The following is a 26,065-nucleotide window of genomic DNA, read 5'->3' on the forward strand; positions in this document are numbered from 1 at the left end:
TATTCCTGCATCTTGTCATCGGGTTTGCAAACCCTCGCCTCGGTAGTTTCAACGTTCAAGGCTGGAAGGCTGCGAGCCCGTCGGCTTCTACCTCTCGCAATGCAATGCATTCAACGACACGATATACAACCGCGTTTTGACAGCCGCGAGCAGCTGCCTGAACCCAACGATCTCGAAGCCGTACAAGCTTGCGATTGGTCGCAGCTTGGCTGTGAGTAAAAGCTGCCACACAAGAGTTCGCATCTTATCTACGTTGTTCCGTCGCGTTATCGGACCATACCGGGGTTGGAAGATCGTTTCCGCACATGGTGTGCATCCTCCTGTTGCCCAACCCCACGAAAGCCTGCAGAACCATGCAGACGTCGAGCTGTGATCGTTGTCACCTTTAATAATTATCCGCGAATATGCACGCTAGCCCTACGGTTGGCTATACCTGCCTTGGGCGTCCGGCCGATGAACGGTAATGCTCTTGCTTTATCATGGTTAAAGCCCTCTCCTAGGGATCGCATGCCGGCAGATTATGACCGAAGCTTTCTGCGAAATCTCCAAGCGAAGCTAAGCAGTAAGGTTAACTATATTTCAACTTCCGGCATCCCTCTGGCATCGCACTTTCCACTTGCCAGCCGCTCGTCACTTGAGGTGTCTTTAACTCACCCAGCATGAGTACACCTCCGCCGCTAAGCCAAGGCTTTGGCTATGGCATCGTAATCGGTTTAGGCTTTGCCTTCTCGTAAGTCTTACGTCTCCCATAGATGGGTATTACTAACTCGGCAAAGCTTCGGTATGATCTTGACGACATTCGTGCTGAAGAGATACAACTACGAACTTCAAACCTCTGAGATGTTCTCGACAGCTGGTCGTACAGTAAAATCGGGACTTGTCGCGTCAGCCGTAGTATCATCCTGGACATGGGCGGCAACACTTCTCCAATCGAGCGCAGTTGCCTACCGATATGGAGTATCTGGCCCTTTCTGGTACGCCTCGGGAGCGACTGTGCAGATCATCTTATTTGCTACAATTGCTATCGAGCTGAAACGAAGAGCACCTAATGCACATACCTTCCTTGAGGTTATTCGCGCCAGATACGGCGCTGTCACACACATAGTTTTTATGGTCTTTGGTCTCTTTACCAACATCCTCGTCACTTCGATGTTGTTGACTGGAGGCTCCGCTGTTGTGACTTCGGTACGTCAAAAGCGACGAATAATCTATCTGTACTAATTTACTCAAGCTCACTGGCATGCCGACTGCTGCTGCTTGCTTCCTGTTACCTGTTGGCGTAGTTCTATACACCATGTTTGGAGGCATCAAGGCCACTTTCTTGACTGACTACGGTAAATTACTTCCTTCTACACTTGCAGCAAAAAGTTGCTAAGATTATCTCTAGCACACACTGTTGTCATTCTGATCATCCTCTTGATGTTTGCCTTTACCGCGTATGCAACCAACGAGAATCTCGGAAGCCCTGGCAAAGTCTTCGACCTACTGGTACAAGCTGCAGCGGATCATCCAGTTGAAGGAAACGCCGGAGGCTCTTACCTAACCATGCGATCGAAAGAAGGTGCAATCTTCTTCGTGATTAACATCGTGGGCAACTTCGGTACTGTGTTCTGCGACAACGGATACTACAACAAAGCCATCGCTGCTAGTCCCGTCGATGCTCTTCCCGGATACATCATTGGTGGTCTATCCTGGTTCGCAATTCCATGGCTAGCCGCTACTACAATGGGTCTCAGCGCGATCGCATTAGAGAACAACCCTGTTTTCCCCGGCTATCCTAACCGCATGGCCGATGCTGACGTAACGGCTGGGCTTGTGTTGCCCACGGCCGCTGTTGCTCTCATGGGTTCGGGAGGAGCGGCTGCAGTTCTGCTTCTCGTTTTCATGGCTGTGACTAGCGCCATGTCTGCTGAGCTGATTGCTGTTTCTTCCATTTTCACTTACGACTTCTACCAGGTAAGCATGGATCCACTGTTCACGAAAATGTGTTATTGAGCTGACGAAATATAGACCTACGTCAACCCTAAAGCTACTGGGAAACAGCTCATCTACATGTCTCACACCATGGTTGTCGGCTTCGCTGTCGCAATGGCAGCCTGGAGTACAGGGCTTTACTACATCGGCATCAGCATGGGCTACCTGTATCTCCTCATGGGCGTCATAATCTCGTCCGCTGTCCTGCCCGCCACTCTAACGCTGATGTGGTCAAAGATGAACTGGGTCGCAGCAACCTTCACACCACCTCTCGGCTTCGCCTGTTCCCTCATTGCTTGGCTCGTCACCGCCCAGAAAGAGAGTGGCGAGCTCACTGTGCTCACTACGGGCGCCAACAACCCTATGCTAGCAGGAAACGTTGTCGCCCTCCTCTCCCCCGTCGTCTTCATCCCCGTCTTTACGTACGCTTTTGGACCCCAGAATTACGATTGGCAGAGCATGAAGGCTATCCGCAGAGGCGACGACCACGACCTTGCTCTTGCCGCGAACGTCGATCTAGAACGGATCCCCGGTGAACAACGACGAGCTATCGAAGCCGATGAAGAGGAACAAGCCAAATTACTCAAAGCATCGCGTATTGCGCGCTGGCTCACGCTATTCATGGCAATATCTTTTCTCGTGCTGTGGCCCATGCCCATGTACGGTTCTTCGTATATTTTCAGCAAGAAGTTCTTCACTGGATGGGTTGTCGTGGGCATTTTGTGGATGTTCTGCTCGTGCTTCGCAGTAGGGTTGTATCCGCTTTGGGAGGGGAGGAAAACAAGTGTCAGGACATTCAAGTCGATATACATGGACATCACAGGGAGGAAGAAGCCGGGTAAGGGGCCGATGGTTGTGGACGGTGAAGGCACGGATACACCTCCGGAGGCTATGGAAGAGAAGATGGTGGAGAAATGAGTTCTTGTCGGAAGATAGCAAGATTGTCCCTCTTTATCTACCTTGAGAACACGATCGTAAAGGGCCGTGTAGCCAGCGACTGAGCAGCCTGGGCATCAGCCCACAAGGCGGTTCCAAGCCACTAGTGCTACAATCGACGTGTTGCGCGAAATTCCTGATAGAGTATACCAAGATGTTTCAAGGTTATTTCCGTCGGCACAATTCGAGTTTGCCGGTGTTGACCGAAGATTTCTAGTATGGGTCTCTGACCATTGGATCTGATAGCTAGGCCTCGCATGGTCTAGCGTCGATGAGGCTCGGCTTAGCGACCCACGTGGCAATCCCACGCAAAAATCACTACCCCTAGATGTACCGGCTGATTCATTCATAGTGCCGCATGCCGTCTTGTAAATGTCGAGTACGACGGGTACTATGATTTTGGAATGTACTGTGCAAGTCCGACGAAGCAAGCTCCTGCTGTGCACTTGCCTTTTAGGTCCAAACATGCGCCCACGAGGCCAAATGACAGGCGGTGAAAAGATCTAGAAGTCACGACTTTGCCCGAGCGTGAGGCTAAACTAAGTATCGTCAAATTGTCCCTTGCCTTGGCCGCTTGATTGTTCTGACTGAGCCCTTGTCTCCACGTCTTCTCCAGTTCTTTCTTCCTTCTCTCCACATTCCTTTTCCCTGTGTGCGTTCCTTGGTCTGTTCATTTGTTAGCGAGGCGTCAGATGAGTGTCAGTCTCACTGGCAGTTGCCTGCCACCATCAAGCAGTTTACCACCTATTCGTTCACTGCTATCGGCATCGGAAGATCAAATCTTCGCCGCTCTGAGAAACCTACAAACGCTGTACTGTCCTGTACGCCTTCCAACTACTATATCACACCCGACATCGAAAAGAGAGCACACATCTATCGTCTCACCCCCTGGACCCGCGGATTCCGGTTACGCGTCTCAAGACGAGGGCGAAGATGATGAGAACCAAGTCACAACCGAAGAGGTGACAGCAGCTCTACGTGCAGATCCATTCGAGCGCACTTTTGCCACCCAATGGCTAAACTCGCTCCTCGCGCGCTCGGAAGAGATGGAAGTCGACGACGATGTCCGGGAAAAACTTGTCGATGATGCTGGATTCATTCTATCAAGTCTATTCGAGAATGCCGATGAAGAGGAAGAGGCACTGACACGAGACTTCTGCTTCCCCACATCATCTGGAGATTCAGTTAAGGTCACGCTCAATGATGCGCCACTGTCGAGTACAGATCACACAGCTGTCGGACTTCAGTCCTGGGGTGCCAGCATCGTACTCAGTAGCATGATGTGCGCCAAGCCAGAGCGCTTTGGACTGACTGAAGACAGTCTTGCGGGAAAGCGGACAATCATCGAGCTCGGTGCAGGCACTGGACTCGTCAGCTTAGCAGTTGCAAAATTACTTCCTGTGGTCGGAGCTGGACCTGTCAGTATCATGGCGACCGACTATCATCCTGCGGTTCTGGAGAACTGCAACGCAAACATCGAGACAAACTTCCCTTCCAGCTCATACGACACGCCACCTGTAGACACCGCAATACTGGACTGGGCTCAACCTCCCACAAACATGAAATCAGCATCAGATCTTCTCATCGCCTCAGACGTGGTCTACGCTCCTGAACACGCCGCCTGGCTACGTGATTGTGCAGCGCATCTGCTGGCTCAAAACGGTGTATTTTGGCTGATGGTCACGGTGCGCAAGACGGGCAAGTTTGAAGGCATTCCCGATACTGTTGAAGCGGCTTTCGAACCAGAGCTCTGTCCGAAGAGTGACAGCGGGTTCACGTTCAAGATTCTCGAAAGAGAGTTTGTAGAGAAGAGACGGGGTATTGGAAGAGGTGACGAGAGTGGATATAATCTCTATAGAATTGGATGGGCATAGGCCAGAGCGATTTATAGACTAGACAGCGCAAGCGACCTAGCGGGCTTCATCAGTGCCCAGGATGTTACGAATTCAAGACCCAGATATAAGACCTTCGCGACGAGCCAAGGTGCTCTTGCTTACGCACCAGACACTTCCTCATCCTCTGACACTCAGTAGTCCCCAAATTTGTATCTTGCTCGCGCAAGTTTGTCCGCTTCTGGGTACTTTTCGACGTTGACAGCCACAGTCGCAACACCGAGGGGGATATCAACCGTCCGCAAGATGCCCAATAACCTTATTGCAAACACCCACATCCTGTCGTTGACCTCTAATCCCTTGACTACGAACGGCTCAAGTGGCAGCGCCAGCTCCTCGATTGGTATGAGCACAGCGAGCTTCTCGAGCGTGTCCTCCATATCGTCAAATCTCGCCTGTATTCCAGGAATAATTTTTAATTCAACATCCCAAGCCTCTCTCATATGCTTGAAGTAGGCGCTATGAACCTTTCTCGCCATGAGGAATCTGGCGTTGTTCATGGGATCGGTCGGGTTGTCGAGCCATTCTGCACCGGCTATTTGTGCTTCCGTTTCCACCTGCTTCAATTTGATCTCTGCCAAGTCGATGAGCTTTCGCAGAAAGTTTTGTGTCATGTTCAGCAGTCTTCCAGTATCCTCCATGGGGCCATTGACCAGCTTTACAAGAGCAGGATCCGGTGAATTTTCGACGAAGTCTTTCCATGCCCTGCGCTGCGATTGAAAGAGCGAGTTGGCACGAGTGAACAGGTATGTAAGCGGGGTAAGAGAGAATTTCAGGACGAGCTTTTTAGTTTGGGAAGACATGCTTTGGTTGAGTGACCGGTGTTGGTTCTTGGAGGGCGGTGAAGAAGCAAGTGATACGCTCGTTTGCTTCTTGTTTGGACCAGTCAGCACCAAACCTTCTCCTGTGGCTGCGCATGCGTAGAAACTGCGAGAGAAAAGATGAAGGACAATGCTTGCTGAGCCATGATTCCATATTGCCATGGGCGGTGTCGATCCCTGGTTCCTGGACCCTTCAAACGTCGACCTCTCTCTTCCTCTTTCTTCCGCTACTACTTTCCAGCTGTTCCTGGAATATGCGATGATCAGTTATGCCCGGCAGAGGAAATACATAGTCAGCCATTTCCTCGCCTACAGCATACCAAACTCCGTATACCCATCCCGTATTTTCCATGTAACAAGTCCGACTGTCCCAGCTCTGTCTTGTGCCCTTGCCATCTTCTATAGCGACTGATAAGCTCACGACCCGGTCTTTGTTGTAGGGCTTCCGCGTGGCGTCCCAGCTGGTAAATACGTTGGCGAGAATCGGCTTCCCGTCTTGTGTTTTGGTGTCTGGAGACTCCATTATCCAGCCGTCCGGCGTCGGCTCAATAAAGATGGCAACAGGCTCTCCGTCGAAAGGGGCCGAAGCTAATCGCGCGAGACGTAGCTTTTGATCGTCCTCACAAAGAGCTTGGTAAAGGACGGACATCATATCCAGTACATATGATGCAGACGGCGGTACGTCTTCCCCTTGTCGCTGACGATGGTCGAACGATAAGTGCCGCAGCATATGCCTGGCGAGCTTACTACCTGGCCATAGTGCCTCCAGCTTCCGGACCACCAGATTCAATACTGTGTGTGCATTCTTGTTCAGCTTCTTGCCTCCAAGCATTGGACCTCCGCCCATTGGCGACAGGGTTTGCCGATCCGAGGTCGTGAGGAGGAGAGGGTTGTATCTATGTGCTCTATCCTTTGATGGCCTTTTAGGCAGTAGCGTGAACAGGAAGCCTTTCGTCTCAAGACCACGAGGAGTGATGATTGGTGACCTGAAGCGGCAACGGTCGACGAAACTCTGCCGGTATCTGAGGTTAGGAACAACAAATTTGTATTTGCATGCATCTAGGTATGACTGCAATGTGAATGTCATCAGATCTTTCTGCAACGATACATCGCGCAGAATCTCACCATTCATGAGCACAAGTGCGAGCAGTGCTACAGAGAGACTGTATTGGCCCACCTCGAGCAAGGGAGAATCTTTTGCGAGGTTTAGTCGCTTATTGAACCTCAAAGCGTTTGCAAGAATGGCGATCCTGTCCTCCTCATGCTCCAGTGATCGGTTGCAAATGTCTTCCAGAACGCTGTTAGTCGTAGTGGGGTAGGCTTCAACTCTAGGGTTGCTTTCATCGCTAGAATCATCCCTCCAAAGACGCTGGGAGTAGGCGTGAAGGATACCCCCAAATACGAGGCTCTTATTGCAGATATTGTACTGTTTTGCCTTTCCCAAAAACTCAGTATTCGGCCATCGTCCTTGATCCTTGTAGGTGGCCTCGCAAAACATGGTAACGGATTGTCGGAAATCCTTGAGTCTGACTTGTAACTCCCCCATGGTATCACCAAAGTTGTATCCGCGATCTTTGCGAATACCTCGGGGACATGGTATAAGCAGGATCATCCGATGGGAAGCCAAATGATCTTCCTGAAAAATCCATCCGCGCGACCAGCGTGGATCGCTCAAGATACGCAGGATGAGCATCTGTACTGCCCTCTTGTCAACTCCGGGTCCCAGTCGTGGCGAGCTTTGGGACCTGGGATTGGCAAAGATTTCGCCTTGAAGCAGCTCCGATAGGAGGTCAATTTCGTGCTCGCGTGCAAGCTCCACCGTAAGTAAGCCAACTGACAAGGTGCTGCCGCCATACACAACGTCCATGATCTGAACACCAAGCTCTTTGTCATCTGGGAAGATGTGTTCGTCTTCGCGTCTCTGATATATACATTCCTTGTCAATCCATAATTTGGACGCGTTGATGCTCTTGCTCTGGGCGAATCGAATTACTCGATCCATGTAGCGGCCTGGAAAGCTACTTTTATGGGCTGGGCCATCAGATCTCTTGATTTGGTATTCGAAGACAGGTGACTTGGTTGCATCATGATGGCGTTCTTCCCACTTCCAAGAGACAGCAATGTATTCAACCTCGCTGTCGTCATCTTCGCGCTCTGTAACAGGGATTTCATGCGACGGTATCTCTGGATCAAGCCACGGGTCATCGGGAGGCTCGTAAGCGTAAGAGACTTGCTGTTGAACTTCCTCGTCCAGTAGGTTTGGGACTTTGGAAATATCTAAGAAGCGAAGTTTCGATACCCAGTCTTCAGCCTTCTTCCGATCAGCTTGGATGTGTTGGATCTCTAGCAGTTGCTTGCGGAAAGCCGTGATATCGCCATCGAAGATCTCGCCGAACGTCTTGTGAGTATCGTTCTTCATAATGTGAGCATTTGAGTGTTGTGGCTGATAAGAAGGTGCAATGATGAGATGGAAACGGTAACGCGTCGAGCTGAGACGCGCACGCGTTGTTCCACGTCATCACGTGCTCAGCGTTGCAGCGACGTAATAACGCGCAACCATCCCGACCTCTTGATACAACAGCATTAGTCGAGTCAAACGCAAAAGTCGATGCGCCGCCAGCTGCTCGCTCTCAATGTCCGCCGCAACTACCTCACCAGCGTCCAGAACTATCAGGTCGTAGCAATGGCACTCCGTGGAAACACAGATTGACTGCAACGGTGCGACAAAATGCAACAGAGTAAGCCGCTGCCAATAAGTTCAAAGTACTTCGCAGCAACCTGAAGGTGCTGTCCGCTGCTAGGGATCGTTAAACTTTGAAGTAATTTGAGGAAAGAGATGCGAGTCTGCCGAAGAACTAGTCCACGTGCTCCGTACAAAAGCGGTTATGCCTCGGCATGATCGTTTCAAGGGTCTCGGCCCACTCACTCATTCACATGCTTCCCCAGATTCGCAGCTGCATACATCATCACTGCTGTCACAAGCCTCCGAAGCTCTTATATACCCCAGACTGCTCCGCACTCGCGATTTCAACTTCACAAACCTCTTCTGCCTAACCACCGTCGCCATCAGTCTCTACCTCCCCCGAACGCGCATTACCACTGTAGCAACACATCGCCAACATGTCTCTCAAGAACGGTATGCACATGCTGACCCTACCAAACCTCCTACTGAACCTCAGAATGGTGTAACTAACACATGTCTAGACGAGTTCCCCGCCTCCGCCGCCTTCGACGAGATCGCGCAAGCCCTTTCCGCTTCCGACGCCGACCGCAAAGACGCCATCAAGAACGGCAAAGCCATCTTCGCTTTCACACTCAAGAACAAGGCGGGCGCACAAGAAACATGGTACCTTGATCTCAAGGAGACCGGCACGGTCGGCAAGGGCCCTGCTCCCGCCGGTAAGAAGGCTACCGCCACACTGGTGCTGAGCGACGAGGACTTTGGCAAGCTTGCGGCGGGCAACGCGAATGCCCAGAAGCTGTTTATGAGCGGGAAGTTGAAGGTCAAGGGAAATGTTATGAGCGCGACGAAGTTGGAACCTATCTTTAAGAAGGTGCAGAACAAGGCTAAGCTATAGATGCGAGGCTGGAGGCGAATATATATATACCAGTTCAAGTGGATATTCCGGCATACTCGGAGTCTGCTTCAATAAACACACTTCTAATGCATGGGTGCCCAACGACTAAACGGATGCGAATCACTACCATATCTGCACGGGCTACATACACTGAGCTTTAGGCGCGAACGTGACCTGTAACTAGATGTGCGCACACCTTGCAGGTACGGCAAAACATGAGCACAACCCTAGAGTTGCTTCATTCCAAAGTAGACACCCAAATCACGCTAAACCGATGCGATGCGCGCAAATATAAGGTAAGGACCAGAAGGAAATGTCATTGAATGATCGTAAGGTCATACTATTCTACTCATACCATCGTAATTATGCGCAAACGTGATTTTCGGAGTAGTCGTAAAGGCCGTAGAGACGTTGAGTCGTAATGAGCGTGAGGAAGACAAGACAAAGGAAAGACGAAAAGAGAGGACAGGAAAGGCCGTTACCCCAAACCCAAGAACAAGAACGATAAAGACAGAAAGCAGACGCCATAAACCATGCCCGAGGGGTATCAACCGTGACATACCACAGCAAAACTCCCTAGTACCAGACAAGAATCCAGGAAAACACGCACAGCCAGTTCACCTCACCATAACGGGCGAGCTGGCCTTCCAGCTCGAAAGATGCAGGAACCTCTTTCCTCCACCCCAGAAGCTATCTTTCTTGCTCGACTGTCGCGGTCTACCCAACCACCTCGACAGCGCGTGTTCTCTCCTCTCCTTTCCACTAACCTCCTCGATCGCTTGCTCGACCTTCTCAAGCAACGGGCCCATGACCCTGGGCTCGGCATCAATAGGCGAAAGCATGATGGGAACATCCATAACCTCTTCTTGGTATTGCTTCCATCGATCACTCCCTGAGATGGTAGTCAGAGGTTCAAGCGCGAGATCCCAGTCGCCCTCGCGCAGTTTGACGTCTTCAAAGTTGAACTCGCGGAGGGAGCGCTTGTGCTTTGTGATGAAGTCGCTGATTTGCGCGGAGTCCATGAGCGCGTTTTCCAGTTCCATGACACGGAGGCGAGGGAACTTCAAGGGGCGGGGACCATGGCTTTGGCCGCGGAGAGAGGGGTGCGTAGACTCCTCTCGGCTGGGAAGCATGCACGGTTCACGGTCGAGTGAGAGGGGAGAAGGCCCTCGCTCGCCTTTCCAGCGGAAGAAGACACGCGTCAGGCCGCGCGAGAGTGTGGCGAGGTAGGCGTGTAGGATGCGGAGGTGCTCTAGAGATTGGGCGCGGGTGCGCGATGAGCTTGAGTTGAAGGGTATGCTTTCCATGCAGATTGAGAGGCGACGGATTTGACCCCAGCGCTTGGCTGAGGATGGTGTGCTGCCGAAGCCGTGCATGGGGTGGAGGTATAAGAGGCCACCAGGGTGGATAGGGTGGAGGGAAAGAGCAGAGAGGCTGTACAATGGAGCACGCTCAATGGCAATGCGGAGAGAGATGAGTGCATAGTCGACTACACCTCGTCGGTGTCGAAGTGAGCCAGTAGATCCCGGACATGAGACCTTGAGATGAGTGAGGTTGATCAGTTCAGAGAAGGCGGCGCAAAAGGCAGGGACATTAGTCGCGGCATGGAACAGTGGTGGATACTGTTTGATGAGCAAGTCCTGCATCTCCCAGCTGCCATACTTGGGTGCCTTGTCCTTGGCCGGTCCATGTTGCGGTGTCTGGACCTGGGGTTCGTAGATGAACTGCTTTTCTGTGCCAGTGCACGGGTCGATGATGGGCGGCAAGCAGGTCTCCGGGCCGTGTGGCATGTGGAAGGTAAAGGTCTTGACGTGACGGCCTATTCTCGATAGCGCTTCGATGCGCGCTGGCTTGGAAAAGGTTGATGTCTTGAAGGTCACGGTCATCTTCTCAAAAAGTCGTGGCGCGGCTTTTGACGAGAAGTCATGGCATACAAGGCGGAAGTTGGAAAGGTCTTCAGTTTCCATGTGATCCAGTACGTTGTCGCGGCAGGCGTCGTTCAACCAGAAGCGCAAGAAGACTGAGCTTGTGGAGAGGACCAGGTTGCAGATGGAGCCATTGGAACGAATTGCTTCATGACGTTAGGATGATTGCGCGCGCATTGCGACAGAGTACTTACATCGTCCATCCACTGTCGTCGCAGGCGTCAATGGGATCTCTCCAAATAGTAACTTGGAGCTTGCGCGCGATACTGTTGTCGCAGCGCTGGCATAGCTGTTCTGGCTTTCACCCGAATGTGAGCGCTTCAGTGGCGGTGGCGATGATCGCTGTGAGTACATGTTGTGATGGTTGAGCTGGTCGCATGCAATAGTGTTGGTTGGTAAAAAGGTCGTTTATTCTTCAAGGTATCAATCTCGTGGTAAATCTCAAGTAAATCGTAAAAGTCGTTTCAAACATCCAGCATTCGAAAGAGTAAGAGCGAAACCTCAGGAAACAGAAAATCCGACGGGACCAGCCACGACCTCGTCCCCAGCTGTATTTACCACAGCGCGGTGCATGGTTGCAAAGCGGGGCCCGACGCTACTACACGTGAGCTGCAGGTGTGAGTCAAAGGTCGTTCCCCTAGATGCCAACGAGCCCGCCACCGGATTCCCAACTCTTAACGCAAAGCAGCCGAAGAATTGATCAGAAAACGCGACCATCTCGCGGTGGGTAGACGTGTATATATGGTGTTTGACGCGACGATTCGACCAAGTGGTCGAGTGGGGCTGCAGCCTGGAGCCGGCTTGAAACGTTTCACTCATTCTGACCAACCGGCTCGAAGGACGCACGGGATAGTGTATGCGGCTCTTGCATTAGTCCTGCATCGTGTCTGCATCCGGGTCTTGGAAGCTGTGACTAAACAGTCACGACTGGCGGTCAGCGATCCCGTCGCGTGCAGGGCTGTTACTCATCCCGTAAGTCAGGCACGACGCGTCTGTTAGTGCGCACGGTGGGCTCTGGACGTTGCTCTGGAGAGTCGCGATTCGAGGACCACAACAACAACAAATGCCGTGCTTGCATTGGTGCCGGCTATGCGCGTCTGTTTTGAAGGTGAAGGCTGTTTTGGACCAAGCTATCGATAGCTAGCCGGAAGGCGCGTCTGTGGCTAAGGCAGTCACTCAGTGTCAACACCATCAGAGTATCGTGACCGCATTGTGTCGCGTCGAATGCACGATACAGCCTTGGCAGTAGGCGGCAGTGTCTTTGTTTGTGGTTTTGGTACATCCGATACCTACAACGCGTTCAGCAATGTTGCTCCCACAGACGCGTCTGCGCAAAGCTCGCAACCACAACAAAGCTAACCGTCGCAAACATCTACCAGTGGCACACCATGACCGCGTTAATGCCTCACACGCCTCACTTGATGGCTGGTGACAGGCATGGCTTGCATAGTGCCATTCTGCCGCTCTCCACCGATCTGCCGTGTAGCTTCACCGGTCACACGGTATGCCCCGCACCTGAACACATCCATCCAAGACTACCGTCTAGACGTACAAACGTTTTGGATGATTACATTGAGCTACATAGTGATTCGGTATTAAACCCAACTGTATCGAGGAAAAGCTTGCGATATACACCATACTACAATATACTGTTTCAGATTGCTCCGCCGATAACTACAGAAAAGCTATTAGCAAGGGTGATTACTGGGTAGAAAGAGATCAAACTCCGCCATAGAACTGCTGCATGCCCCCCACCTCGGTTGCAGCACGCATGCTTCTTAGGCCGTTCGCTATGGCCCAAAGGTTCTTCTTGGCCGCATGTCGCCCGCCTAGTCTCGCGCATTCCCTACCATATCGCCACTTCTTGACGCGTCCAGGGTGCTGATCCGCGGCATAGCCCTGTTCCTTGACGTTTATAGAGGAGTTCCTTTCCTCTCAGGTGGTAACCATTACATGATGTCCATGGAAGGCCTTGGCTGTGATTCGTGTTGATGTGCCGACAAACACGTAGTGTAATCCTCAGGGTGCACAGCAGCTAGACTTCAGGCTGTAGAAACGAACACAAGCGTAGCATACGTCTTCATCGTCTCTTTTCGTCGGAAAACCTAGGCGCGCCTTCGGGCGCAGGAGGGGGCTGGTAACTACCTCTGTACCCATTGATCGGGGGAAGATCCTGTCCAATCGCGTCCTCGTAGCTCGGCGGCGCATCGTCATAAGCGGGAGCATGCTGGGGCTGTACTGGCTGCCCAAAAGACGCGTTAGATGCGTTGAAACCTCCTTGTGTTGGCGTTGTTGGTGTGTGAGCAGCTGCTTGGGGCGGTGGGGCAAGCGTGGTGGGTTTGTCTGCAGGGAAACCACCTTCCAGGAGTGCTTTGGGTGGCGCGATGCCCGAGTAGACCTTGACTGGTAGTCTGAGGGGTAAGACAATGAGCTGATCTTCACCGTGCTTGTAGCTCCCATAGCCAACGCCAACACGTATCTCCAACTCGTAGAAACGCGCGAGGTTGCAGGACGTGAAGGTGGGTGGCACCGTATTGGGTACCGGCTTCCCAGACCAGTACTCGGCATTAATGGGCACTTCCGTATCCAGAGGGTCAGAAGGACTTCCAATGGGAATGGCCATGTTACTGAAAGAGCACAGGATCCAACTGTTTGACTCTGTCCGTGATACCTCATGCGCGCGTACCTTGGTATACCCTATCAGCTCAATCTGGAGCATCTGCAGATAAATATTCTTTGTGCGCGCGCTGACATTCTTCACAAGTAGTCTCAGCGGTAAGTCTTGGTTACTAGTGAGGATGGCAGGGTTGGGCAATCGGGCATCAATGGCTATCCGAGGTGGCACACTGCCGGTCGTTGGTGATGGAGGAGCACTTCCCGTCGAGCTCTTTCTGTCGAAGAAGCTCATTCGTTTGCCTGCCGCTACGCTTGGCGCATTCTCAAGGAACTCATGTTGTCGCCTCGCATACGCCTCGCCGTCTGTCTTGTCTGGTCTTGGAGGTTCAATTGGAAGGAAATTGAAGTTCGCAATTGCCCTCGGATTCTCCTTGAAGAACTGCGGTCTGTTTACTGTGACCTTGACGAAGTATCTTATCTCTGCCTCGCCCGGAAATCCACCCAGTGTAGGAGGTAATGTCGCCTTTACGTGTTGTGTCGGCGTCTTTGCGAATTCGGGTATCGCGTTCGAAAAGGAAACGTTGGAGATGGGGTTGTTCGTCTGCTGGCATTGCGTGTTGAGCGGAAGCTGAGAGGGTTGTTAGCTATAGGCGATATGTTGACTTGTATTACGTGTGGTACCTTGAACTGGAACGGGTACTCAAACGACCCGGCGTTGATGGTGAAGGCTGCCTTCGGATTCTGGGCGACATCTTCGGGGCGCACATTTGTCGGCCACACCACCTGTGTCTTGTAAAGGAACTTGTGGACTTCCAGCACGGGTCGCTGTTTGTCTGGTCTGTTTGGATGTATGGGTGCCAGCAGTCGCGTTCTGCTTTCGCCCTCTAGCTTCACGATAATGCTGCTAATGTTGGTCGGATTCGGCACCCGCAGAAGGACTCTGCCTTGGATGACGTCGAGATTGGTGTAGTGCTCGTGAGGGTTCTCGAGCACTATGTTGACGATCATCTTGAAGGTTCGCGTTCAGGATTAGTGGCCAGTATGTCAATGTTGCTTCCAGGTACCGGGTGGCTAAGTAAACGGGTAGTCGCGAAGCTTGCAGAGGTGAACCGACATGTCAAGGATAAAGGTTGTAGCTGGGGAGCAGAGGATCAATTTAGCGCATGAAGTCAGTTGGTGATGCAGCGGCTAAGCCAGGAGAACGCGTGTCATGTCGTCGGAGTGTTTGCGATGCAGGCTGCGCATCTCCAGAACGGATGCCCGCGGGGTTCCTTCTGCCTGACCAGGGTCCGTCCCCAACGTCATAACCCAACGCGAAGGCTTTTCAATGCAACAATCACCCAAACCACTCTTTTGCACGGCTTCTGCGGCAACACTCAAGGTTGTACCCTGAAGAGAGTATCTTTTTGCGTATTTACTTAAACTTTGAGTGTACATTCGGCATGTCATGTACCCATTTCGGACAATGTGCCGGACACAGCCACAGCCATAGCCGCACTTCCGGGCTGAAGCTGACCCCTGTCTTACATGAATATCGCGTCGTGTGACCGGGCGCAACGCTTCCTCAGCTGAGGCTCATTAATCAATGGCCTTCTTCCAAAGGGCGGAGCTGAATCCCACGACGACGCACAAGCTTGCTCAGACGTCAGATTCATGCGGACCAGAACGCATCCACAATTGCGACATCTTGCTGTGCATCTGGCAAGTTCACAGGTCTTCTTTGGCCAGCATATCTGTAATCCATGTCAGTGATCTGTCACGAAAGTTTGGAACAGGGCTACTGACCGCATATGTCAAGATAGAATGCAATGGCATTGAAGCTACATCATGGTCAGCTCAAATTCAGCAATCGTTGTGAACGTTGCTTCCATACTTGCGCTTGCTGCCCGTAAGCTCCCAAAAGAACCACTTCAGGCGATTCGTCCAGTTAATCAGGTCGAGATGGCTCACACCAATCAAGGTGCCTTTGTAGTCGCCCCATCGACTCGATTCGACGCTATCGACGTGGTTAGTTGTCATTAAGTGTACCAAACGCCAGCCGTCCACGCACCTGACCAGGCCATCGTTGATGCCCTCCTTTGCTTTGACGATACTGTGGGAAGGCGCAAAGACGGACCATCGAGTAGGTTCGAGAGATGCGCCATATGAGTAGTACTTGACATCAGGTATGTCTGGCGTCTTGGGATTGAAGTTATTCTTCATGTACTCTTGCGTGAGTTGGGAGAAGGCGCCAGTCTCAAGACCAAAGTACTCCATAACACTGTAGACGCGTTTGATTCTGCGTGCTAGAAATAGTTTAGTAGAAGCATTCAAGAGGTATCGCAGACGTACGGCCGATCGTCTCGAACATGTAATCTGCAAAAGCAGAACCCCTGTGTGGAGTGGCTATGGTGGTCAAGGAGAGAATCTTGAAGTCAGTCGGCCGGAGCTGGCTAATCATGTATCGTGAGTCGAGACCCCTACGTGTATTTAGTAACTGCACTGCGTGGATGTAGGCACTGATTACCCCTAAGTAGAGGTCAGTCACTCATTATTGTACCATGTCAATGTGTCAATACCATGCTATGCCTATGAATTGTCAGTGATCTGCAACGTAGCATCTCATTGGGTTAGTGCAGCTTACGCGATAATGTTGACCTGCTTTCCCTTCGCTTTGAGCGCAATGCTCTCAGCCAATTTCTCAGAGCGCGCCTCGATACTGCCACTGGCTGGGACCGCAGCCACGATGACCTCGATGCCCTTGTGCGCCAGCGCATCTGTGATGCCACGCCAGTATTGTATGCCAGGTATGAACTGTCCTGCGAGCCGTAGTTCGTCGAAGCCTAGCAAACCGTGTGCAAGGACTATGGTGTGTTTCTGGAAGGGTCAGGGGTGCGGTGTGCGAAGGACGAAAGCACATACAGGTGCATCTACTTTTCATTAGCTGCTTTCAGAAGTTGAGTTTGATAGTGGCATGGGCATACCATATTTCTCGCGCATTACGGCAAACTCGTCTACAATCTCGCGACCAAAGTCGGAGATGCGCGGGTCTTCTTTGCGACATTGCGAGCTGCTGAACTGGCGTGTCGCACTTATTGGTGAGAGTATACATGATGTGGTTCTGTATACAGGCGAGCGAATGGTCGCTCGAGCACAGATTCGTATCATTGGGTGCAGCGCATTGTATTGCAGTCCGGGGACGCGTTGATGCTCGAGCGATAAAGTTCCACAGCAGTGACGTAGGCCCTCGGGAAGCTAGGACGAGCGTGGGCCAGGGTCCGCAACGAGTAGAGAGGTGCAGCAACAACTAAGATATGAGCATTTGGTCTGCTATTCACACATGCGAGGTTGTGAACACAGCAAAGATGCATAATTCTGGGACGTCACCAATGTAGCTATATGCACTATACAAGCGTGTCGGGTTGGTGACCTTGGAAGACCGTAATGTATTTCACGGATAGACATCAACTCGACTATTAATCCTAGAAGACAAAGGCATGTTGTACTGGAATACTTGCACCAAACTTGCAGCATATCGTCTATTGTTGGTATGTTCGAGGCCGATAGATGGACCTTGACTGTCTTGGGCCCGTCAAAGATCATGTACAAGGAGCGCTCTTCTTCATATGTCTCCTCAACAGCATCGCACTAGTCTGACTCCACGCTTCGTCCTACCACCCGTGTTGACGCTCTAGTCCTGTTTGCCCGGTGGCTTGGGGTGCGCGTTTACGACGGCCTCGATGAGCTGGTCGACGACCTTGCTGCCAGACTTGTTGCCGATCTCGTCAATCTCCTTGACCTTGGCATCTGTATCCTTCTTCGCGTCCTCTTCAGCCTTCTGGTTGCCTGAGCTGTGCTGCGCCATAGTTAGTCTCCCACTTCCGTTACGCGCATAGTAGGTCGTCTCGGCCAACGCACCTCCTTCTCGAACTTCTGGTATTCGGACTCCTTCTCTTTCCTGTAGTCCTCGATCTCCTTCTGTGCTTCGTTTCGGGCGTCCTTTACTCGCTTCGTACGGTCTGGGTCGGTTAGAGTGTTGATACGGCTGGGTACGTCGGGCGTTGTTTACATTCTCTTGCTGGTGAGTGGTTAGCGACTACCCAGAGAGACAAGCTTGTGTGCTGACATACCTTGCTGAACAATCTTCTGAGCTTCGCGCTCGGCCTAGGTGCGGTGTGAGCTATGCGGAGGTTGCAGTGGGTTGCGCTGCCTTACATCGAGCAGGGTCTGGATTCCCGCGGAGTTTTGGGCGGACTGCAGCTGTCAGTGTTCGCTCCGACGTCCTACTATTGATGTCCTCACCATCTTGAGGGCTGATTTGCGGGGATGTTGGTTATCACAGGGTAGAGTTGCGGAGAGGCACGATGCAGCCGTCGACTTGGCGGAAGGTGCTCCAAGGCCCAAGCTCCCGCCCGCAGAGAAGCCGCTCCAACTTTACACAAGGCTCCGTCCCCAACTTCGCCTTTACTCCACGGTCCCCGCCATGTCTCGAGCGTCGCAGATCACACTGGCGACTACGTGCGTCACTGCCATTGGCACCGTAGCATTTGTGCACTGGTCGCAGAGGAACGACAAAGCCGTGAGTACTGCGGAACGGACATGGCCCAGAAACTATCTAACATGTATCAGGCAATGCACATGGGCGTCATCCGGGATTTCGAACAGCAACGAATCAAGCGCGAACGACAGGCCGACTTCGAGATGCAGAGAGAACTCGAGCAGGAATACAGGAAATACCAGACAGTGTCGGATGGAGGCCCCGCTGAACCACCACCGCAAGCACGATGATAGCCCGAGTAGACCATGTCTGCTGCGCGAAGCCCGGTGACTGATAGGCACAACGCCACATCAGCCTTGCTGCCCGCAGATACGGTCACGAAGTACCAGGCCTACCATGTGCCCTGGCTGCGCCACCGTTGAACCCAGACCAAAGGACCGGCGTATACATAGCCCTACGACTATCGGCGACCCATCAACGGGTCGAGATGCGGATGCTCGATTCGCATGTGCAGTAACAACGCGAACAAATCAAGAATCATATCGTGGAAATGGTTCACAACGAAGACTAAGCGCTCGACGGACAACACGCAGCTTTATCGAAGAAGCAGGCCAACGGAGGGACGGAGTATGCGGTGCGGCCGTCGTCTAAGAATCACGAAGCATCGTTTACGCTCTAGGCGCCCTGCATCGCAGTATGATCATACTCTGTCACAATTGCCAAGCCTTTTACTCCGGTCCTGTCGTAATCCTGCTACGATGCTGCCCATTGTCAATATCGGGTTGTGCCAACAAAGCACCATGCGCTTCGAGATCCATACATGCAATACACAACATCCATTGTCATTGTTTGCGCACATTACTGCATGCAGTCACCACACACCCAAGATTGCGTTCTTGGCGTTCGTTGTTTCCGCGCCGTATGCCCAGAGCACATTTGCGCACCAATGACGAGGTTCCATGGTAGTGATTCATAGCGATTGCAGTGCCTCCCGCTAACAAACCACATCGAGGCGCAATCGGATATCCGGCAGAGCTTGCCCTTCTGGTTTGTTGGTAATCCAGTCTGTGATGCGTTTGGCCACACCTCTGGTTCGGGAGGCTCATTTAGTGCCTCGGCAGATCAGCAACTATGAGGTCATTTACTCTGCGTATTTCGATGCGCTTGATCGATTTGGCACGTCATGAATATTCCACGGTGAAGACTTCCATGGAGAGTCTCAGGTTGCGGTCGAGAGTGAGAAGGTATCCAAATTGTGTCAGGCATTTGTGCAGCATTGCGCCCATTCAAGCAGATCAACGGCGTTTTTACGGCGCATACCAACGGTCGCCCAAAGGAATCGCATGCTTCAGCCACAAAAATCCATTTGATTTAGCCTATAGAATGCTTCGATCGGGAACAACTGGTCAGGCACCCAACTGCCTGCTAGATTATGGCGTTGAGCTTGGCTGGTATGGTGGCGGGTCGCAACCGACTAAGCTTTACCCTTTGCCCCAGGCTTTCTTTGATGACGCAGGGCTGTGCAACCCATGTCTCCCGCCAGCACAACATTAAAGACCCACGCTTGCCTCTTCACAAAGTCGTACATTGATCCTACCCTATACCTAGCATCTCCGCTACACAATCACACTGCAAACATCTCACGTTTTGCTTTCTCATACCACGCTACTATCACATCCTTGTGACTTTATCGGTATTACCTCGACCCGACATCTGGTGTCGCAGATTACATCCGCGATTTCCCCGAATCACCGTCACACATCAACTTCATCATGAAGTTTTCACAAATCCTCACCGGCCTCGTTGCCGCACAAGTAATCAGCGCCGCCTCGATACCCGAATCCAACGCGCTCAACGTCCTCGAAGCGCGACGAGTTGTTCCTCCCTCCGAGATTGTCTCACCAGACCACACACTAGAGCGTCGCAAGGGAGGTGGTGGCCGTGGAGGTGGTGGCGGAGGCGGTGGCAGTCGCTCGGGTGGAGGAAGCAGCGGTGGCGGCTCTTCAGGACGTACATCACCCTCCTCCAACGCTGGTGGCCTATCCTCCGCTGGATCAGGTCGACCGCGCACTTTCGGCGGTGGACAATTCTATGGCGGCGGTGCTCGAACACCCTACACCGCTGGTTCGAGAACGCCCAAGGGACTCGTCGCCGCTCCTCTGATTGGAGTAGCCCTCGTAGTGGCCATCATGCCCGGCCTGTGGCTCCATAGCGCCTACCCTTACTATTACAACAACCCCTACCGTTTTTACAACCAGTCCGCGACCAACGACGATGACGACAACGACAATGACCGGCGCGCACTGTGGACACGCCAAACGCAGGGCCGCAATGAGTCTCTTCCCGTCGTGTGCTTGTGCGAAGAAGAGTTCGTCTGTGGATGCGACGAGAACGATGACCAGCAATACCTCAACGATCTTGTCGGTAACGGCAGCTATGCCGCACTCAACAAGACCCTCGTCACAGTTTCTGATGTCAATGGCACCAGGTCTCTTGTTCTCAATGGTACCCTTGAGAAAGGCACCACTGCGCCTGGTGGCACCGACGACAGCGGAGCTATGAGCTTGAGTGCCGGAAAGTACGTCGGATACTACGCCGTTGGCATGATGGTGTTGGCTGGTGTCTTCATGTAAGACAAAGCAACGCTCGACTTCGTGGATGGGAAATGTATAATATGACGACGTTACGACTATTCTAGAAGAACACCGGGGGCGTTTGGAGGAATGTTTCTTTGTTCAGCGGGATTCTTGTCTGGATAGGACATTTGATCCCGCCAGGCTTGGTGGAAGATATGGATATACCCCCAAGTCGATTGTTCTGGCTTTTTCTGCTCTGAGGACCTTTATACGTATCATTCAATAATAGACCCTCTCATTCCCAACTATGACTTTGCATATTGTCGGGATATACTGTAAGAAACAAGTGAATCTCCACCGTGACTTCTCGTAAGCTCTGTAAGCTGCTAGCCTTGTCATGATCTCTTCGTGTCGCCTCGGGCAACGAACGATGTTGGGTTGCTCGTCCTGCGTGCAATGATTCCGGTCAAAACAGTGACGCCTTGCTACTGACTCATAGGGCATTGTGACTTCGTGGAACCAACCTGCGGAGGAGCAACCGGACATTTGGAGATAAAGAAGGCGGTGTATCCCATGTATAGAATGATGCAAGTGGGATATCGTATCCAATGCTATCCAAAGAACATACGAACATCAACCGAATATATCTTCGCCCTGTTTCCGGTGAGTGATAACTAGGCAGTGCCGGCATCGTTACAGGACCCGAGACACTCGCCTGGTCCCATACCTGCGGGAACGATGGGCGAGATGGTGCGTGGGGTATTCGAGCGCATGTAAGTCAGCTGACGCGGGGTCTAAGCGGTGAAGTGGCACATCGTACAATTGCTACTTAGGAGCATATGAAGCGACAGGCTGCCCGGACATGCGGTTCTCGCTTGTCCATACGGGCACATCTGTGGAGCGTGATAGGCCTACGAAGCGCGGGTATATATCGGTAGTAAGGCTGCTCTGTCAGCTTGGTGGCGTTCAAGATATAGCGTCTTTGTTCCTTGGCTAACCTATTCCATGACTGCTACTGCTGTTCCTACATACCAATCGTGATGCCTCGGCAAGTCATCGTGACTCTGCTAGCGTTGCGTTGCTCAAGGAAATCTTGGAAGGGACACTCGGCGCAGCGTCTTGTGCAACGGTGTTACTCTATTTTGGCTGGTACCTAAAGGTAGATGGCATTCCGTGCGCTGGTCGCAGGTACGGTTGGACCTGCGTTCGCTACCCGCAGTCATTTTACGGTGTCACCTCTTCCCTTCGCTGGCTGAGTTATGTTGCAACGTTCAACGGACATGTCAGAGGCGAAGTCAGATAGAGTTATCTATACAATTACGAGCACACAATGACTTGAGCAGACCAAATGAAACAAGACAAGCACGATTGGATCATGCTCCTCTCTTGGTGGACCGATTGTAGGGTTGGGGGCCAAAAGTTTTGATGACTGCTGCGGACCTACATTTTCGTTTACTGAAACAAGTAATTCTGGCTTGGGGCCGGTGTGACACGCACGCACTCCAAAGCGCTTGCAGCTATGCAAAGAATGATGGTCGTCAAGGTTATTGGAGATGCGACCGGTAACCGCGAATGAAAACAATGGTGGTGCTGCATCCGACATACACTGACCGCCACCACGTATTCCCAGGAAACGGGAGGGTGCATAGGGCTGCATGATTGTCAACCGTTGCAGGTCAGCCTCGAGCCGTGTAACAAGCCAGTGGCAGGGTCTTCAGCCCTAACAGGGGATCTGACGCACTACTGGACCAACCAGAGAATAGTTATTGGGTAGAGGAGAGTGTTTCAATATGATAATGACGCGAAGGAGGCTTTTGAGGCTATCCGCATCTGATTGTATCAGCGGTGTACTCCAACACTTGACGTAGGTAAAGGAACTTTGCATGCTCGACAGATGCAGAAAGTTACTCAGTCATGGAATGTAACCAATGAAAGAAGCGGATATGCATCTGTTTTCGAAACGTCGACGTAGCTCTGGCGTCGACCCAGAGGTCGCCAGGCAGCACTCAGCTGGTCAGCCTGAAGCTCCAGGCAGTCCCGCCCATGGACTTCAATGGGAAGTTGGTGAGAACGGTTAGCTTGCGCAGCCATGTAAAGTAATCGGCCTTGCGATCGAGTAAACCTGGTTCATTGGAGCGTGGTGGATGGGAAAGGGCGGAAGCACCAAGAATACTTCGTACTGCTAATTGCCCCGCAACGGAGACTTCCACGGTTATTGGAGCGACAGGACGCGCACGTGCCTTCTGCTACCCCAGCTTCGACATTCGCGTCGTCGGCCTGCCCACGCACTCTTCTTCTCACTTTAAACCTTTTGCTCGGTAGCAGCTCCGACCCGCGCGACAGGCGCCACTGGCCAAACGATACTTCTCCAGCGAAACCGCCGTGGTCCGCGAAGAGGCCCGAACCTGAGTAATCTACGTCAGAAATGCCACTGCCCCTCGCCTACCAACAGATCGATCGCTATATCAGGAAACGTGGCTGGAACTAAGCGGGCTGTCAGATACGATTAGAGTCACGCAGCTATCGTGACACCCACCTCGTACACTACGTACCGATTTGAACATGAACTCTTGTGCGGTATCGTGGCACGTTCACATGGTCCGCGCGCTACAGGGGTTTTGCAGCCCCGGTTAGCTTCCATTGCGCTTCCACACCCTGTGCATCTCTGCTTTGCTGCGCGCCCCGTTCAAACCTCTACTGATGTGCTCAGCGAACCGGGAATATTACATGGTCTTGGCCACTGACCAATTAGAACATTGGACGCACCATGTACAACAGCTGAAGAGCCTCCAAGAAGCGAACTACCAACCCCTGCTGAATGTCAAGACCAAACCTTTTCCCCTACCGTCAACAAGCTAACGGTCACGATGGCTGTGTTAGTTGCCTCTGGGAATCCCATCTTAGCAGCGTCCGGCTGACTGTGCACTCATCCCTACACTTGGTCCCCGTTGCCTGACGGACCTGCGGGTAGTCAACGATGCCTACCGGGTGACCCACACTGGTCTATGCGTCCGAGTTGTCTTCACGCCTATCGCTATATATCCTACCGCTTGCCACGCCGAGTCAGAATTCATCACTACAAATCTCAGTTCACTCTTGTCCACACATCTTCTTTTGTAACATATCGTTGGCATTCACACTATCCAAATCTCCAATTTCTCCGGGCCACTTCACATTTGGGCACTGATATACACAACCACACACTCCTCAGCATGTGCTATCAGGTCATCGAGCGCTATTCGGTCTGCCGGTGCTTATACTACAAACACGCAATCGATCCATGCGCCGCCCATGGTCAACGAGGACATGGTATTCAAGAGAAGACAGTTCTCGTAGGCTACGCCTGCAGTTCTCATAGCCACCATCGACCTCAAGTTTACCATGCCGGTAATCTCCCAGATTCCGGCTATGGTAGCGGCGGGTTTGCTCCGGCATACCTACGATGAATGCATGAGGTTGTATGTCCACAACTCACATTCAGCTGCGAAGACGGGCCATCATTCCATCCCTAGCCCGTTTGCTCACTTCAACACACAACTATCTTCTCGAGCTGGTTACTCAGTGCTGTATCTTCAGCCACTCTACGTTCGCATCATTTCATACTTTCGACGATACACGCATTACCATGGAGTTTAAGAGGGTTTGGATCTACGTGATGGGTTACACGCATGGAATACAGGAATGACGGAGGAATTGGCGTTTTTTTGGGGGTCCGCAATGTAATATCACGAGGATGTGGGAGTCATCATAGGAACTGGCTTGCTGCGCAAGCTTCGGATAACACCAACTGCTTCAGTCTCTGTTACATCAGTAGCAGCATTATTTTTCCACGTCTTGTGGCATCCTTACTTACAGTTTTTGCTTCTATCGTAGCGTTAACTTTCAATGTCATTGTGCTATTTTTACGAGCACATTTGATTCTGCCTTGTGTAAGGCGCCACCCCAATGAAGCCCACTATTCCAAGACGGAGAAAGTTGCCCCGTTCGGCCCCGATACTTGAGTTGAGTCAACACGAGAATGCGTTATATGCATTCGTAATGAATTCAGGTCTAGATGATAGAATGAAGCATCGTAGCGTGTTCTCAAGTGCATACAGAGTTCAGTGAGACGTCATCTTCGCCAAGCAGACCCACCTTTGGCGGCCCATGCACGTGCCACTTCAAGGGTCACCGCCATCTCCACGAGCAGAACGAAGAGTATACACCTAAAACTCGCCGTATCCGTCGGTGTAGAAACCGTTACTCTCCACACCACACTCCAATCGTCGTATCACACATCTGTAGTGTATCTAGATCGCGACCACGCCCCGATGGTGCTTGCAGGACGACTCACACCCCGGCCGCTTCCGACGTCGCCGGTGAACGACATTCGGCATTCTCAAGTCTCGGCGAGTCGGATCATTGCGCCACAGTCGATCGGAATCCCTACATACCGTGAAGGCGATGCACCTCGTCATGACCCACGAAGGCCGTTGCTTCCGCTGCAAGCTCACGAATCCACCCTGTAACGGACCACGCGTAGGCTAGGCGCAGGGCGAAGGGGTCACATTACCGTAGCCAACGGTACCGCGACTGCCGCTGGATAGATCTAAGTCTCCCATCCTCGTATCCGTGGATTGAGGCTTGCGTGGCAACTCTACAGTCATAGCTTGAAAGCTAGGCATCCATTGCTTCTCACCACCGGTTGGCTGGATTTCCTCGACACCTTCATCTGCTCGCCTTGCTCTCAACACGTCAATGCTACATTCTTGTGCGGCATCCAATATTTTCGGCATGCTAGTGCCGCTAGTTGGGGTCGAGGAAGCCCATTCTCCAGATTCAAGCCAACATGGTATCGTATCTCTAAAGCTTCCTAGTGCTCCGCCTATCAGCTTGCCCAGCTTCATAGACCCAGACTTTTCTTATAAGCTAACATTTCAAGCCAGGTTGCATTACTCTTTAGGCGCGTTTGACGCAACCCTTCCCCTGTTGGTCATCTCCGACAATCGAACTTGGACCGTTGTACACTGGATCGGGTATAAGATGCGTCCTAGCCGAGAGGCTCCCGAACGGACGCTGCCGAGACATCGATTCAGCCTTGTGGACTGCCCGCAAGGACGCTGGGTGGTCGGCTGTTGATCCACTGCGGCAAGACGGATCGTGGATCCATTGCCATCCCGAATCTACCGTCACCAACACGCTGGTGTCACGAACGACCCCTGCATTAGCTCAAAGTCTACAGAACATGTTACGATTGGAAGCTCGATGTTGTGCATATTATCGGAGATGAG

At 52.2% G+C, this 26,065-nt stretch overlaps 10 protein-coding genes across 10 annotated transcripts; 5 read left to right on the plus strand and 5 right to left on the minus strand.

Annotated features, from left to right (window-relative positions):
* Positions 1–1,294: 1,294 nt before the first annotated feature.
* On the plus strand, positions 1,295–2,892 carry J4E93_004474 (uncharacterized protein; the record flags this gene model as incomplete). The annotated part of the gene is made up of 3 exons (XM_049342402.1): positions 1,295–1,334; positions 1,388–1,956; positions 2,011–2,892. The coding sequence occupies 3 exons, from the start codon at positions 1,295–1,297 to the stop codon at positions 2,890–2,892; spliced, it is 1,491 nt and encodes a 496-aa protein (XP_049200554.1).
* A 710-nt stretch (positions 2,893–3,602) lies between these two features.
* Positions 3,603–4,784, plus strand: J4E93_004475 (uncharacterized protein; the record flags this gene model as incomplete). Its single annotated transcript, XM_049342403.1, has 1 exon — positions 3,603–4,784. The coding sequence occupies one exon, from the start codon at positions 3,603–3,605 to the stop codon at positions 4,782–4,784; it is 1,182 nt and encodes a 393-aa protein (XP_049200555.1).
* A 152-nt stretch (positions 4,785–4,936) lies between these two features.
* On the minus strand, positions 4,937–8,042 carry J4E93_004476 (uncharacterized protein; the record flags this gene model as incomplete). The annotated part of the gene is made up of 2 exons (XM_049342404.1): positions 4,937–5,729; positions 5,944–8,042. The coding sequence occupies 2 exons, from the start codon at positions 8,040–8,042 to the stop codon at positions 4,937–4,939; spliced, it is 2,892 nt and encodes a 963-aa protein (XP_049200556.1).
* A 701-nt stretch (positions 8,043–8,743) lies between these two features.
* Positions 8,744–9,201, plus strand: J4E93_004477 (uncharacterized protein; the record flags this gene model as incomplete). Its single annotated transcript, XM_049342405.1, has 2 exons — positions 8,744–8,759; positions 8,828–9,201. The coding sequence occupies 2 exons, from the start codon at positions 8,744–8,746 to the stop codon at positions 9,199–9,201; spliced, it is 390 nt and encodes a 129-aa protein (XP_049200557.1).
* A 617-nt stretch (positions 9,202–9,818) lies between these two features.
* On the minus strand, positions 9,819–11,480 carry J4E93_004478 (uncharacterized protein; the record flags this gene model as incomplete). Its single annotated transcript, XM_049342406.1, has 2 exons — positions 9,819–11,272; positions 11,321–11,480. The coding sequence occupies 2 exons, from the start codon at positions 11,478–11,480 to the stop codon at positions 9,819–9,821; spliced, it is 1,614 nt and encodes a 537-aa protein (XP_049200558.1).
* Positions 11,481–13,206: 1,726 nt separating this feature from the next.
* J4E93_004479 (uncharacterized protein) lies at positions 13,207–14,750 on the minus strand (the record flags this gene model as incomplete). Its single annotated transcript, XM_049342407.1, has 2 exons — positions 13,207–14,370; positions 14,424–14,750. The coding sequence occupies 2 exons, from the start codon at positions 14,748–14,750 to the stop codon at positions 13,207–13,209; spliced, it is 1,491 nt and encodes a 496-aa protein (XP_049200559.1).
* A 699-nt stretch (positions 14,751–15,449) lies between these two features.
* Positions 15,450–16,889, minus strand: J4E93_004480 (uncharacterized protein; the record flags this gene model as incomplete). The annotated part of the gene is made up of 8 exons (XM_049342408.1): positions 15,450–15,475; positions 15,528–15,562; positions 15,616–15,738; positions 15,793–16,027; positions 16,074–16,201; positions 16,366–16,598; positions 16,644–16,651; positions 16,706–16,889. The coding sequence occupies 8 exons, from the start codon at positions 16,887–16,889 to the stop codon at positions 15,450–15,452; spliced, it is 972 nt and encodes a 323-aa protein (XP_049200560.1).
* A 523-nt stretch (positions 16,890–17,412) lies between these two features.
* On the minus strand, positions 17,413–18,026 carry J4E93_004481 (uncharacterized protein; the record flags this gene model as incomplete). Its single annotated transcript, XM_049342409.1, has 5 exons — positions 17,413–17,577; positions 17,640–17,740; positions 17,852–17,885; positions 17,937–17,975; positions 18,024–18,026. 5 exons carry the CDS (start codon positions 18,024–18,026, stop codon positions 17,413–17,415), a joined length of 342 nt encoding a protein of 113 aa, XP_049200561.1.
* A 178-nt stretch (positions 18,027–18,204) lies between these two features.
* Positions 18,205–18,509, plus strand: J4E93_004482 (uncharacterized protein; the record flags this gene model as incomplete). Its single annotated transcript, XM_049342410.1, has 2 exons — positions 18,205–18,300; positions 18,351–18,509. The coding sequence occupies 2 exons, from the start codon at positions 18,205–18,207 to the stop codon at positions 18,507–18,509; spliced, it is 255 nt and encodes an 84-aa protein (XP_049200562.1).
* Positions 18,510–19,991: 1,482 nt separating this feature from the next.
* Positions 19,992–20,852, plus strand: J4E93_004483 (uncharacterized protein; the record flags this gene model as incomplete). The annotated part of the gene is made up of 1 exon (XM_049342411.1): positions 19,992–20,852. The coding sequence occupies one exon, from the start codon at positions 19,992–19,994 to the stop codon at positions 20,850–20,852; it is 861 nt and encodes a 286-aa protein (XP_049200563.1).
* Positions 20,853–26,065: the final 5,213 nt, after the last annotated feature.

Source organism: Alternaria ventricosa, assembly GCF_023758065.1.
Source record: "Alternaria ventricosa strain BMP 2768 chromosome Unknown scaffold_6, whole genome shotgun sequence".
Lineage (NCBI taxonomy): Eukaryota > Fungi > Ascomycota > Dothideomycetes > Pleosporales > Pleosporaceae > Alternaria > Alternaria ventricosa.